At 39.9% G+C, this 12933-nt stretch overlaps 2 protein-coding genes across 4 annotated transcripts in view; both read right to left on the bottom strand.

The window, feature by feature from the left end:
* The window catches only part of SLC39A14 (solute carrier family 39 member 14), a 58909-nt gene extending 57304 nt beyond the window's left edge, over positions 1 to 1605 (bottom strand). For all 3 annotated transcript variants that reach the window (XM_036450624.2, XM_045585896.1, XM_036450625.2), the window contains exon 1: positions 1530 to 1605. In XM_036450624.2, the coding sequence (XP_036306517.2) occupies positions 1530 to 1590 (61 nt within the window). In that variant the 5' untranslated portion in view covers positions 1591 to 1605. The remainder of the gene's footprint in view (positions 1 to 1529) is intronic.
* An 8957-nt stretch (positions 1606 to 10562) lies between these two features.
* Positions 10563 to 12933, bottom strand: part of PIWIL2 (piwi like RNA-mediated gene silencing 2) — a 68138-nt gene continuing 65767 nt past the window's right edge. The window contains exon 22 of the mRNA XM_036450627.2: positions 10563 to 12449. Coding sequence (XP_036306520.2) covers positions 12293 to 12449 — 157 coding nt within the window. The 3' untranslated portion in view covers positions 10563 to 12292. The remainder of the gene's footprint in view (positions 12450 to 12933) is intronic.

Here is a 12933-nt window from a genome sequence, read left to right as displayed (position 1 = left end):
CCTCTTCTGCTAAGCCAGCTGCCACCTGGCTCTAGGTGACCAAAAAGAGGGGCCTTTTGGCAGAACTGTGGCTAGTACCCACATCCCTGATCTAGCTGTGACTGGTGTCAGCCAGTCTGCATTTGCCCAGGGAACGGGTACACATCCCACTGTGCAGGTCCTAGATAGAGGACCCCCCAGGACAGCAGCAGAATGGAAAGGAAAACAGACTATCTAGAGAGCAGTTGTCAGGAGGAATCAGGCTGGATGGCAGCTTGTCCCTCAGGACTGGGTAGATACGGGGGAAAGAATGCATGAAGCAGAGCCAGAACAGGCAGATTGTTTATGCCACTCTTGAAGAGACCAGCTAAGCCCTGGGTTTTTCTAAAATTCAATTATCCTCACCCTGCAATTACAGAGCTCCAGTGGATAAGGGATGGAGTAATGTTACTCTCATTTTCCAAGTGATTTCAAAATAATAATATCTCTTGCAGAAATTTCCCTTAGAGCCCTATCATCTTTGTAATAACCTTTATATTTGTGTTTCTTGGTTAAAAGTGAAGTATTTTTCAGACCTGTCATTCATTTGTTTTGTTTTTAATTTTTAGGATTTTTAAAATTTATTGAGAGAGGAACATTGATTTGTTGTTCCATTTATTTATGCATTCATTGGTTGATTCTCATATGTGCCCTGACTGGGGATTGAACCTGCAACTTTAGCATATCTAGATGACACTCGAACCACCTAGGGCAATCCATTTGGGATTTTTTTTTTTTTTTTTTTTTTTTTTTTTTTAAGAACAGCTTAGTGATTTTTAGAGAGAGAAACATCGAGGTAAGAATGAAACATCCATGGATGCTTCCTGCACACCCCTACCGGGATCCAGCCCAAAACCCAGGCATGTTCCCAGACCAGGTAATTGAACCAGCAACTGTTTGCTGTACAGGACAATGCCCAACCAACTGAGCCACACTGGCCAGGGCCACTGGGATTCTTTTAAAAAATATATATTTCATTGATTTTTTTTTTACAGAGAGATAGGGAGAGGGATGGAGAGTTAGAGAGAGAAACATCTATCAGCTGCTTCCTGCACACTCCCTAATGGGTATGTGCCCGCAACCAAGGTACATGCCCTTGACTGGACTAGAACCTGAGACCCTTGAGTCCACAGGCCAACGCTCTATCCACTGAGCCAAACCGGTGAGGGCCCATTTGGGATTCTTTTTTTTTTTTTTTTTTAATTGATTTTTCACAGAGAGGAAGCGAGAGAGGGATAGAGAGTTAGAAACATCGATAAGAGAGAGACATCAATCAGGTGCCTCTTGCACACCCCCACTGGGGATGTGCCCTCAACCACGGTACATGCCCTTGACTGGAATCGAACCCGGGACCTTTCAGTCCTCAGGCAGACACTCTATCCACTGAGCCAAACCGGTTTCGGCTCATTTGGGATTCTTAATCTCATCTCCAAAGGGGCTGTCAGAAATGGTCCAGCCTTTACCACTCCTTCCTGTCCTTGCAATTCTGAGAAAAGAAATGAGAAACTCACCAAAGATTAAGTAAAACAAGCTTGTTCTAACACATAGAGCTCTGAAAAGTATGAAGGCCATAAATATATATTCCAAAGGGTATGAGTCTCTTCTGAAAATTGAGGTCCAAAAGCAATCCCATCACTTTTCCAGTCAGGTGTCAATAGCACACACAGGGGAATAAGGCACTTGTCAGAGAGAGGTGGGGAGGCAGGATCAGACACCCACCACAGGGCCTATCACAGCATTCTCACTTATTTGCGACCAGAGGGAAGGTAGAGCTGCCAAAGTCCACCAAAGCTGATAAGCTATCTGTATTCCATTAGGGGAATACAATTAATTATTAACATAGCTTGAAATCAAAAGGTCTTACTCTCCATATCCACCCACACACAACTTTCAGTAAGTATACCCTGAGGCCATCCTTGTCGCTGAGTAATTAGTGCTCAGTCTTGCACACCTAGTACCAGGTTTAGGAACCCAATTCTATCTTTTTCTCTACTTATGTTAGCCATGCCCCTTTTTCCACTCATTACCTCACTTCCACATGCCAAAATTCTAACTCTTCAAAGCCACCTCCCTTTAGAAAGCTTCTACAATAGATTTTTCTGAAGTATTATTTGATCTGCCCTTTCAAATATTTTTTAGTGTAACTCACATTAAAAAATAACTTATATGGCAACTCCAGTACAAATATCAATATAGCAATTACATATTTTTTAAACTTCTTTAGTATAAACACTGTACTGATATTTTATATTCTATTTCAAGTTTCTAAGCCCTGCTGGAGTGGCTCAGTTGGTTGAGCTTCAGCCCATGAATTAAAAGGTCACCAGTTCAATTTTGGTCAGGGCACATGCCTGGGTTGCAGGCTCAATCCCCAGTAGGGGGCATGTGGGAGAAGTCAATTTATGTTTTGCATGTCAATGTTTCTCTCTCCCCTCCCCCTCTCTCTAAAATAAATAAAAACATTTTTTAAACAGTGGAAACAGCCCTGTCCGGATGGCTCAGTTGGTTGAAGTGTCATCCTGTACACTAGAAAGGTTGTAGGTTCAATTTCCAGTGTGGGCACATACCTAGATTTCAGATTTGATTCCATGGGGGCGTGTATAAGAGACAACCACTCAGTTTTTCTCACATTAATCTTTCTCTCTCTGTCTCCCTTCCTCCCTCCCCCTCTCTTTAAAATCAATAGAAAACATATAATCTTGTGACAAATAAATAAAAATAAACAAACAGAGGTAACAAATCCTCTAAATATATTTCAGAGGATTTGTTACCTCTGTTTGTTTATTTTTATTTATTTTGGGTCATGATCCACAGAATTAAAACATTTTATATGGCTTATGGTACTTGCATTTTTCCCTTCAATTTTTTTAACTTCTATTCCTAATTCGTCATCTTTCAGAGAAGAAGGGAGAAGGAAGACAGATAGAAACATCAATGCTAAGAGAGAATCATTGATTGGCTGCCTCACACATGCCCCACACTGGGCATCAAGCCCGAAACCCGGGCATGCACCCAGACCCAGAATTGAACCATGACCTCCTGGCCCAGAGGTCAACACTTAACCACTGAGCCAGTACAGCTAGGCCTAATCTTTCTTGATTAACAAATATTTCTGTATATACATGCATTCCCTAAACATAACATCTTGCTCATAACAGATTCTCAATATTTGTTGGATGAAAGAATAGACTAGCTCACTATGTTTGATGTTGGGCAATATTTAAAAGAACGAAGCACAAAAATCTGACATTTTCAGGACTGCGATTTCCCTCTGGCAAGATACCATACCTACCTGACAAAGGATAAGCAGACAGATTTCCTGTAGCTGAAGAGAGTGAACCAGCCTGGGGAAAGAAACCAGAGAAATGAGTCTCCCAGCCTTGAGTGTGTATAGGGTTGGACTGGGGACTAAGAATATTAAAGCACCTCTGTGATCTGCGTCAACAAGGTAGGCAACTTGATTCCCAGTGAGGAGACAGAGGGAAGCTAAGTAGTCAGGAATTAGGACCACTGGAAGAGAAATGAAACCAAAAAACCCAACCAGGCAGAGTTCCTAAGGCACCTCAGCTGGGCACGGAAGGAAGGGTATGCGTGAGAGGCATGAACTTTAAAATATATGAATGTTGCTAAGACAGACAGCTTGCAGATAACCAATCATAAGATACTAAGGCATATAAATCAATCCCAATTTAGCAACAGCTAAATTCTTTGAAAAGACCACTCAAGAACTAACAAGCACATATACAAAAAAGTGCAGGTGCTTCCTCTTCTCTCTCCCCTGCATGCTAGGTTCTTAGATTGATGACAGGAGAGGTATTGACTCTACAGATGGACTAATACAGTGTTTTTCAACCTTTTTTGGGCAAAGGCACACTTGTTTCATGAAAAAAATCACGAGGCACACCACCATTAGAAAATGTTAAAAAATTTAACTCTGTGCCTATATTGACTATATATAAAGTAATTCTCTTGAATAGGAATCAAATAAACACAAAGAAAGTATTTTATAATTACTTTATTATGAAATATTAAGTAAACAAAATAGTGAAAAATTATAAAATTCTTGTCTTGTCTGCACCTACAGCACACCAGGCAACATCTCGCGGCACACTAGTGTGCCGCGGAACAGCGGTTGAAAAACGCTGGACTAATAGACTAACATTCGACTGTAACATGGAACATGGACACTGACCTGCTCCTGGATCCCAGCTGCATCTTTTCCAGGACCGGCTTCTCTCAATAAACTTTGGTTGCACTAACCATTTTTGTCTATGACTTCATTCTTCAATTTTGCGAGACATCGAACTTGAACCCAAAACCCCACATTTGATTTCACCAGGATGGGGCAGATCCACTCCCCAGCTATTAGTGCAGTTTAGAGGGACTGAAGAGAGAATCCAATGACCAACCAGGTTTTTATGATACTTTAAAGGAGAAAATTGAGTTTCCTGTGTTTTGACATGACTTAACTAATTTAAGAGCATCAGAGGGAATGTGAAGGTTCTAGTTTACCCCAAATCATATGAGAGAACTAACAGCCAACACTCTATCTTTCAAAATAATTAAATACTTTAGAAGCCTTGGCCATTTCAATTATCATCTGATGGTTAAAACAGATGAAAAAGAAACTGGAAAGAACAACAGTCAGTAGCAAGTTATCTCTAGAAATTCATTCATTTTATCTAAAGATACCTACATTGTTGGTATTTAATTGTTCATAGTATCTATAATAACAACATAATATTATAATTAGACTGGATGTCCTTCCTGATGACCTTCCAGACGAAGCTGATGCTGTGAAGGAAGCCTGGGTCCTGGTGCCTGCCAGGGGCCGGAGGGAAGCCAGTACCAGCAGCTGAGGGAAGGCAGGCCTACTCTTGCATGAATTTTGAGCATTGGGCCTCTAGTGTCCTTATAATCCTCTTTATTTTCTTAAGATCAGTCCACTCTTTCATTCCTGACTTTAGTAATTTGAGTCTTTTGTTTTTTCTTGGCCAATCTGACTAAAAGTTTGCCCATTTTTTCAATGTTTCCAGAGAACCGCCTTTTGATGATTTTCTCTATTATATTTCTATTCTGCATTTCATTAATTTCTGCTCTGATCTTCATTAGAAAATATTTCTTTTCTTTCCACCTTTAAAAGAAAATAGCTGGGAAAAGAATTCCAACTTGATGTTGCAGTTGCATTGTCATTTTTTTTTTTTTTTTTTTTTGGTCTTAACTGTTCTGGTAGGTGACAATCTGTGCTGGAAAACATTTCTTTGCAAGCAATCTTTGCCACATTTTTAAAATTCTCACCTGAGGTTGAATGTTATTGATTTTTAGAGAGAGGAAGGGAGAACGATCTATTAGTTGCCTGGGTGCCTTCTGTACGCGCCCAAACCTGGGATCCATCCTGAAACCTAGGTATGTGCTCTGACCCTGACCAGGAATCAAACCCAAAACCTTTTGCTGTTTGGGATGACACTCCAACCAACTGAGTCACCTGGCAGGGATAACATCTAGTTTTTAAGATTCTTTGTCTTTGGTGTTCAAGAGTTTCCTTCCAGCAGACCAAGGAGTGAATGTGCCTTTTTTTTTTTTTTTTTTTTTTTTTTTTTTTATCAAGTTACTTCAGATAGAAAATTCATATTTGTCTTTAATTCTGGAAAATTTTGTCTTATGTCTTCCATATTGTGTAGTTCATCCTTTCTATTTTAACTTGCAGGAACTCCTATTAGACAAATGTTGGTCCTTCTCTTCTCCCCTCTTCCATTGTTCCCATTTATACCTCTCTGTACTACAATCCAACTGACTTAGCATTTGTTTCTGTAGAACTCCAGATGCTCACCAATCTGGGCCAATCTTTTTTAATTTTATATTACTGTTTTTATTGATTTCAAAGAGGGGGAGAAGGTGAGATAGAAACATTATAGATCTGCTGCCTTCTTCATGCCCCCTATTAGGGATTGAGCCTGAAACCTGAGCATGTGCCCTGACTAGGAATTAAACCACAACCTTCTGGTGCTTGGACGATGCTCAACCAACTGAGCCAGACCAGTCGGGCTGGGCCAATCTTCACAGTAGATAAAAAAATATATATATTTTTTATTGATTTCAGAGAGGAAAAGAGAGGAAGAGAGAGAAACATCAATGATGCGAGAATCATTGATTGGCTGTCTCCTACAGATGATGGAGCCCCCAATATAGCCATGTGCCCTAACTAGAATCAAACCCTTAACTTCTAGTTCATAGTTTGAAGCTTAACCATTGAGCCACACTGGCCAGGTCATAGTAATTTTTCAGCTTGATGTTCTTCCACATGCTGGTAATATAAACTAATACTATGTACACCTGTATGTGGCCCAGGCTTGCGAATTTTTGTGAATGCCTTTTTACCTTTGATCCTTGCTGCTGACCCAGGGACTCTACTCCCTTTCCAACTCCACTCTCTTTACCCAGATTTCTCTCCAGCAATCACACACCTTATAGGGACTGAGGCCACATCTACCCTTACCTGGAATAAAACACCTCAGTACTCCAGCATTTTATCTATAACTGTGGGATTGTGCTGTCATCATCTATTATCATTCTGGCTGTCCTTTTTATCCTTTGATATTTTCCTTCCTTCCCTCCCATCTTTTCCTTGTCTCACAATTCAGCTACTTAACAAAAACCAACTTTTTTTCTATTTTGGCCAACATTTGTCAGTATGGTCAGCTCAGTGTGCCACCTTGCCAGAAGTCTCCCTAGTTTACTTATTTAAAAAAAATTTTTTTTTGCCCCAGTCAGTGTGGCTCAGTTGGTTGGGCATTATCCCATGTATCTAGGGGATGCTGGTTCAACTCCTGGTCTGGGCCTGGGTTTCCGGCTAGGTCCCAGTGGGGGGCATGCTGGAGGTGGATGATCCATGTTTCACTCTTGCATTGATATTTCTCTCTCTCTCAAAATCAATTTTTAAAAACCTTAAAATATACATATATACTTTTTATTTTTTAAAACAATTTTGAGTTCACAGCAAAACTGTGCAGAAAGTAGAGATTTCTCATATACAGCCAGCCTACCCCACATCAAAACCACCAGAGTGGTGTATCCACCAACATAATGTCATACAGAATAGTTTCCTTGCCCTAAAAATCCTGTGACCTGCCTATTCATCCCTCCCTCTTCCTCTTCCTAAGCACCCCTCCATCTTTTTACCATCAACATAGTTTTTGCCTTTTCCAGAACGTTATATTGTTAAAATAATCTAATAGAGTCTTTTCAAATTGGCTTCGCTCATTCAGTAATGTGTGATTAAGTTTCCTCCAGGTATTTTCATGGCTTGATAGCTCATTCCTTTTTAGCACTGAATATTTCTTTGGATGTAACACAGTTTATTTTTCCTTTCACCTACTCAAGGACATATTAGTTGCTTCCAAGTTTTGGCAATTATAAAGCTACTATAAACATCTGTATGCAGGTTTTAGTGAGAACATAAATTTCAACTCATTAGCAAAATTCCAAGGGGTATGATTGTTGAATCATATGGCAAGAATGTGTTTATTCTTGTTAGAAACTGCTGAACTGTCTTTCAAAGTGGCTGTACCATTCTGCATTCCCACCAACAATGAACAGGGTGTTCCTGTTGCTCCACATCCTCACTAGTATTTGATGTTGTATTTGGGGTTTTGGCCATTCTAATATGTGTGTAGTGGTATCTCATTTTAACTTGTAATTCTCTAATGACATTTGATGTTGACTATATTTTCATGTTTATTTGCTAACTGTGTATCTTCTTTGGTATGAGAGGCAGTTGGCAAAAACACCTGTCTGTTGAGGTCATTTGCCCAGTTTTTATTATTTTTTTTAAATTTCTTTATTGATTAAGGTATTACATATGTGTCCTTATTCCCCCATTACTGCCCCCATATCCAACACTCATGTCCTCACCCCCATTGTCTGTCTCCATTGGTTAGGCTTATATGCATGTGTACAAGTCCTTTGGTTGATGTCTGCCCAGTTTTTAAAAAGATTTCCTTACTACTGAGTTGTTGTTTTTTAATCCTTACCTGAGAATGTCTATTGATTTTAGAGAGTAAGGAAGAGAGAAACATTGATTGGCTGCCTCCACCACACACCCCCAACCAGGAATCAAATCCACAACCAAGGCATGTGTCCTGACTGGGAATTGAACCCGAAACCTTTTGGTATATAGGACAACGTTCCTATCAAATGAACCACCCCTGCCAGGGCTCTTATTATTGTGGGGTTGTTGTTTAATATATTTTATTGATTTTTTACAGAGAGGAAGGGAGAGGGATAGCTAGAAACATCAATAAGAGAGAAACACCCATCAGCTGCCTCCTGCACACCTTCTACTGGGGATGTGTCCACAACTAAGGTACATGCCCTTGACTGGAATTGAACCTGGGACCCTTCAGTCCACAGGCTGAAGCTCTATCCACTGAGCCAATCCGGTTAGGGCTGTGGTTTTTTTTAATTTTTAAAAATTAATTTTGAGAGAGAGAGGGAAAGAGAGAAACACCAGTGTGATAGCATAATAGTGAAACACCAATCAGTCACCCCCTGTATGCCCTGCACTAGAGTCCAGCACAAAACCTGAGCATGTGCCCTGACTGGGAACCGAGTCAGCAACATCCTGGTGAACGGGACAACACCAACAAGCCACTCCAGCAGGGATTTATTGAGTTTTAAGAGCTCTTTGTATATTTTGGATAGGAGTGTTATCAGATATATTTTTTGCAAATATTTTCACCCAGTCTGTGGCTTATCTTTTCTTTCTCTTGATTTTCCTAATTATTTAAAGAAAGAACTAAGTACAGGCAGGAAGTCACTAAGAAACTCAAATATGCAGCCACAGAGAGAGCGTAGCATCTTCCTCAATCACTAAGAAATTTTCAGGCAAAACAAAAATTTTAATGTTTTCAATATAAAGAGCTAGTCATTTGGAAAACATCTTCCCTGCCTGGCTAAGTAACTCAATTAGTTAGAGCAGTGGTCTGCAAACTATGGCTCTCGAACCACATGCGGCTTGCAAACCATTGTTTGCAGCTCTGTTGACTAATGAATTTGCCGACCACTGCTAGACTAAATGTTACTGTGTAGTTGGAAGCTGTGAGGATTAGGCAATTGTGGCATATTGTGTGCAAAGAGGTAAAGGGTAGTATATGACAGTGGTTGGCAAACTCATTAGTCAACAGAGCCGCAGTTTGCCGACCACTGGGTTAGAGTATCGTCCTAATTTGTTGTTCCACTTATTCATGCATTCATTAGATGACTCCTGTATGTGCCCTGACCTGGGATTGAACGAAGAAGTGTCAGTTCAATCCCAGGTCAGGGCACATACAGGAGTCATCTAATGAATGCATGAATAAGTGGAACAACAAATCGATGTTTCTCAGTCTCTCTCTTAAATTAATAAAGAAAATGTCTTCCTTTTTACACCATTCAACAAAATGCTGCCCAAATAAGTAGGGCCTATAGCACTGTATATAAATTAGGTTCTAGAATTAGTTTAAAAAAAAAGCACTGCATCATTTAAAAACATAATTTCTAAATAAATAGAAAGAGATGTAGTGATGCAGCAAGCAACCAGGATGCATGGGAAGGCATTTTTAAGGATTATAGACACTGCGAAGACCATGCAGAAAAGGGCATTAGAAACAGGAGGGGTTGGGCCAACATGGCTAAGTGGTTGAGTGTCTAGCTATGAACCAGGAGGTCACCGTTTGATTCCTGGCCAGGGCACATGCCCAGGTTGCGGGTTCGGTCCCCAGTGTGGGGCGTGCAAGAGGCAGCTGATCAATGATTCTCTCTCATCAATTGATGTTTTTATATCTCTCTCCATCTCCTTTCGTCTCTGAAATCAATAAAAATATGTTAAGAAAAAGGAGAGGGGGGAGCTGGCTCTCACATAGACGAATAAAAATTGTCTGAGGGGAAAAGAGATTCGAAAAACAAGACAAACTCTAGCCGGTTTGGCTCAGTGGAGAGAACGTTGGCCCATGTTCTATTATGGTAAAGCGTAGACACATTGGTTGCAGGATTAATCCCTGGACTAATCAGGGACTGTGTGGGAGGCAGCCAATTGATGTCTCTCTCTAACATAGATTTTTCTCTGTCTCTCCCCCTCCTTCCCACTCTCTAAAAATCAGTGGAAAATATCCTTGGGGGGAATTAACAACAACAAAACAAGACAAAACATACCCCTACACAAAAGTGCTTCATTTGTCCCAGAAGTAAGACTGTTAGTGTCTCTTCCAAAAAATCTTACTACCCAGGTCTCAGTGAAATTACCTGGCTACTAATATTAGAGCTGTACCTTGAATGGCGATAATAAATTAACAATTCTAACAAGTGTTGTGGTTCTCTGAAAGAAAAAACAATATGAATATACTGACAACATTACTTCAAACACAACTACAGTAAGTCCTTGGGTTACTACAGAGACCCATTCCTATGGTGCGATTTTCTCTGTGAGTGGGAACCCACCTACATAAGCACCTACGTCACTCACATGGAGCAGTAATGAAATGAAACAGTAAAAAAATTAAAAGAAAGATAATAATTCTTGACCTTTACTTGTGGTAAATAAATAATAAAAAACATAAAGCACATATGTACATGCATCGAAATGATGGAACTTTTTTTAATAAATAAATGGGAGATGGCAACGTAGCCATGAAATGACATACGTTAAGTCCAAAGTAACCCAAGGACTGTCTGTATACATTTACACAAATTTGTTTTCCCACCTGGTGATCCAATCATTTCATTTTAAGACCAACAAATAAAGCAAAAAGACCAGGAATAAAAAGTGAAGAAATTTTGTATTATATGCTAGTATTTTTTTTTTATTATATAAGAGAAAATAAGTATTAAGAAATCTAACTTCCAAAAAGAAACTCAAAATGCTTTTAAAGAGAATCAGAAAACTGACAGAGCTAGTGCTCCAATTTGTTTGATTCAGTGGTTGCAAAGTTCCAGGTCTTTCCCTGGCCTTCCCAGCCGCACTCCATGTGAAGCCGAGTGCACGAGGACCACCCTGCCAGGGATCCTCAACCTCTGCTGGGCTCCGGGACAAACTGACAGTTTGCTAAAATTTCTCTTCCTACACATTGTCATATAAAATGGACTTTCTGCTTCAACGCCCTCCTATCATTACAGAAAAAAAAAATACAAATTTGCAAAAGGTTAACTGAAACTGGCATTTAAAACTCAGTTAAAGCAAGATAAGACTGAAGAGACTGGAAAATTTTAAAATGGGGAAAATAAACATTAAAAAAACCACACACAAAAAAGTGCTTCCCCAAAACACTGGACCCCTCAGGCATGGCGACAATTTTCTAAACTGAAATGTCTGGACTTTGGCAGAAGTGTCATGTTTTCCAAAGCAACTTCTGGAAATCTTAACCCTGGATTCAGAAAAACTCCCAACAAAACGAGCCAACAGCCAGAAAAAGGTTACTGTGTAAGGAAAATGAGTGATTCCATTTATAAACATATATCCACAGAAAAGAAGGCCACAACCTGGGAGAAAGGTTCCAGAAAAACTCACACCCCATCATAAATCTTCCTTGATGTTGAATTTCACCTGGTTGGATTCTTAATTTAAAAAATGAAACTTACTAAAACTGACATATACAGAAAAAATTTATCTGGCCTCTCAGGAGGCCAAGCGAGCGCTAAACACCCCTTTCAACGCCAGCTTGTTATAGTGTCATAAACTCAAATCCCAGAGATTAGGTCAGCAAGCGCCTGACTATACCACCAGCTAGTTTACTACATGTCTTTCACACTTGCTAGCAGTAGCAATATCTTGAAATACTTGGCCTCACAGGCCTTCGTATTACCTTTCCCAGTTGCCCAAATAAAGTAACTCTCTACTTTAAGGTCCTGCAGTGACTTCACTCATTATCACTTCTGGTGCTAAAAATGGGAACTGCTCAGTAAGCAGAGCTTCTAGGCGTAATTGCTACTTCTGCAGGTTTCTATAGCTCCTGATGGCTTTGCAGGCTTTTAAAGATTCCCCATATTCACCTACTCCAGCATCACCCCAATTTGCTTTACAAAGGCAACATGGCAATTTCCAGCTGATAACTTAGAATGGAACTTCCTTCTTGGTAATACCAGGATTAGAATAGAAAAAACAAGATAGAAGATATCTTATTCTACTGGGTTGGCAAAAGGGAAAACATCACACAAAAATCCCTTCAGTCTATGGATCCTACATGAGTCATAGCTGAGTTCTGAAGTCTAATTCCTCTAATCAGCTTTTGTCCTGGTTGTCCAGTCACAGGAAGAACAGGTTTTCACAGAGCTGGATGGCTGGTTCGTGATGCAAGATTTGACCTGACAGGAAAGCTAGCTTGTGGGCATACTTGCAAGGAGCTGGAACTCTGATGGTACCGGGCCAATTCCAGTACATGTGGCACAGTTTGAAAGTCAACCTGCAGCCCAAGAAGAAAATATTATCCTTATTACTTTCCACCTTCATTCTGGAATGTGATTATGTGCTTATGGGTGTATACTTTCCAGCAAACTGGGGAATTAAGGAATACATGACGTATCTTCAAAAAAAATTTTTTTTACATGAGGCAACTTTTTTTTTTTTCTATAAATATATTTTATTGATTTCTTACAGAGAGGAATGGAGAAAGATAGAGAGCTAGAAACGTCGATGAGAGAGAAACATCGACCAGCTGCCTCCTACCGGGGATGTGCCCGCAACCAATATACATGCCCTTGACTGGAATCGAACCCTGGACCTTTCAGTCCGCAGACCGACACTCTACCACTGAGCCAAACCAGCTTCGGCTACATGAGGAAACTTTCGAAAATAATTTTTTAACTGAATTTTTAAAATTGATTTTAGAGAAAGAGAAACATCTATTTGTTGTTCCATTTATTTATGCATTCACTGTTTAATTCTTG

The sequence above is a fragment of the Pipistrellus kuhlii genome, unplaced genomic scaffold (assembly GCF_014108245.1).
Source record: "Pipistrellus kuhlii isolate mPipKuh1 unplaced genomic scaffold, mPipKuh1.p scaffold_m20_p_21, whole genome shotgun sequence".
Classification (NCBI taxonomy): domain Eukaryota; kingdom Metazoa; phylum Chordata; class Mammalia; order Chiroptera; family Vespertilionidae; genus Pipistrellus; species Pipistrellus kuhlii.
This window is presented reverse-complemented; position numbering and strand designations above follow the sequence as displayed.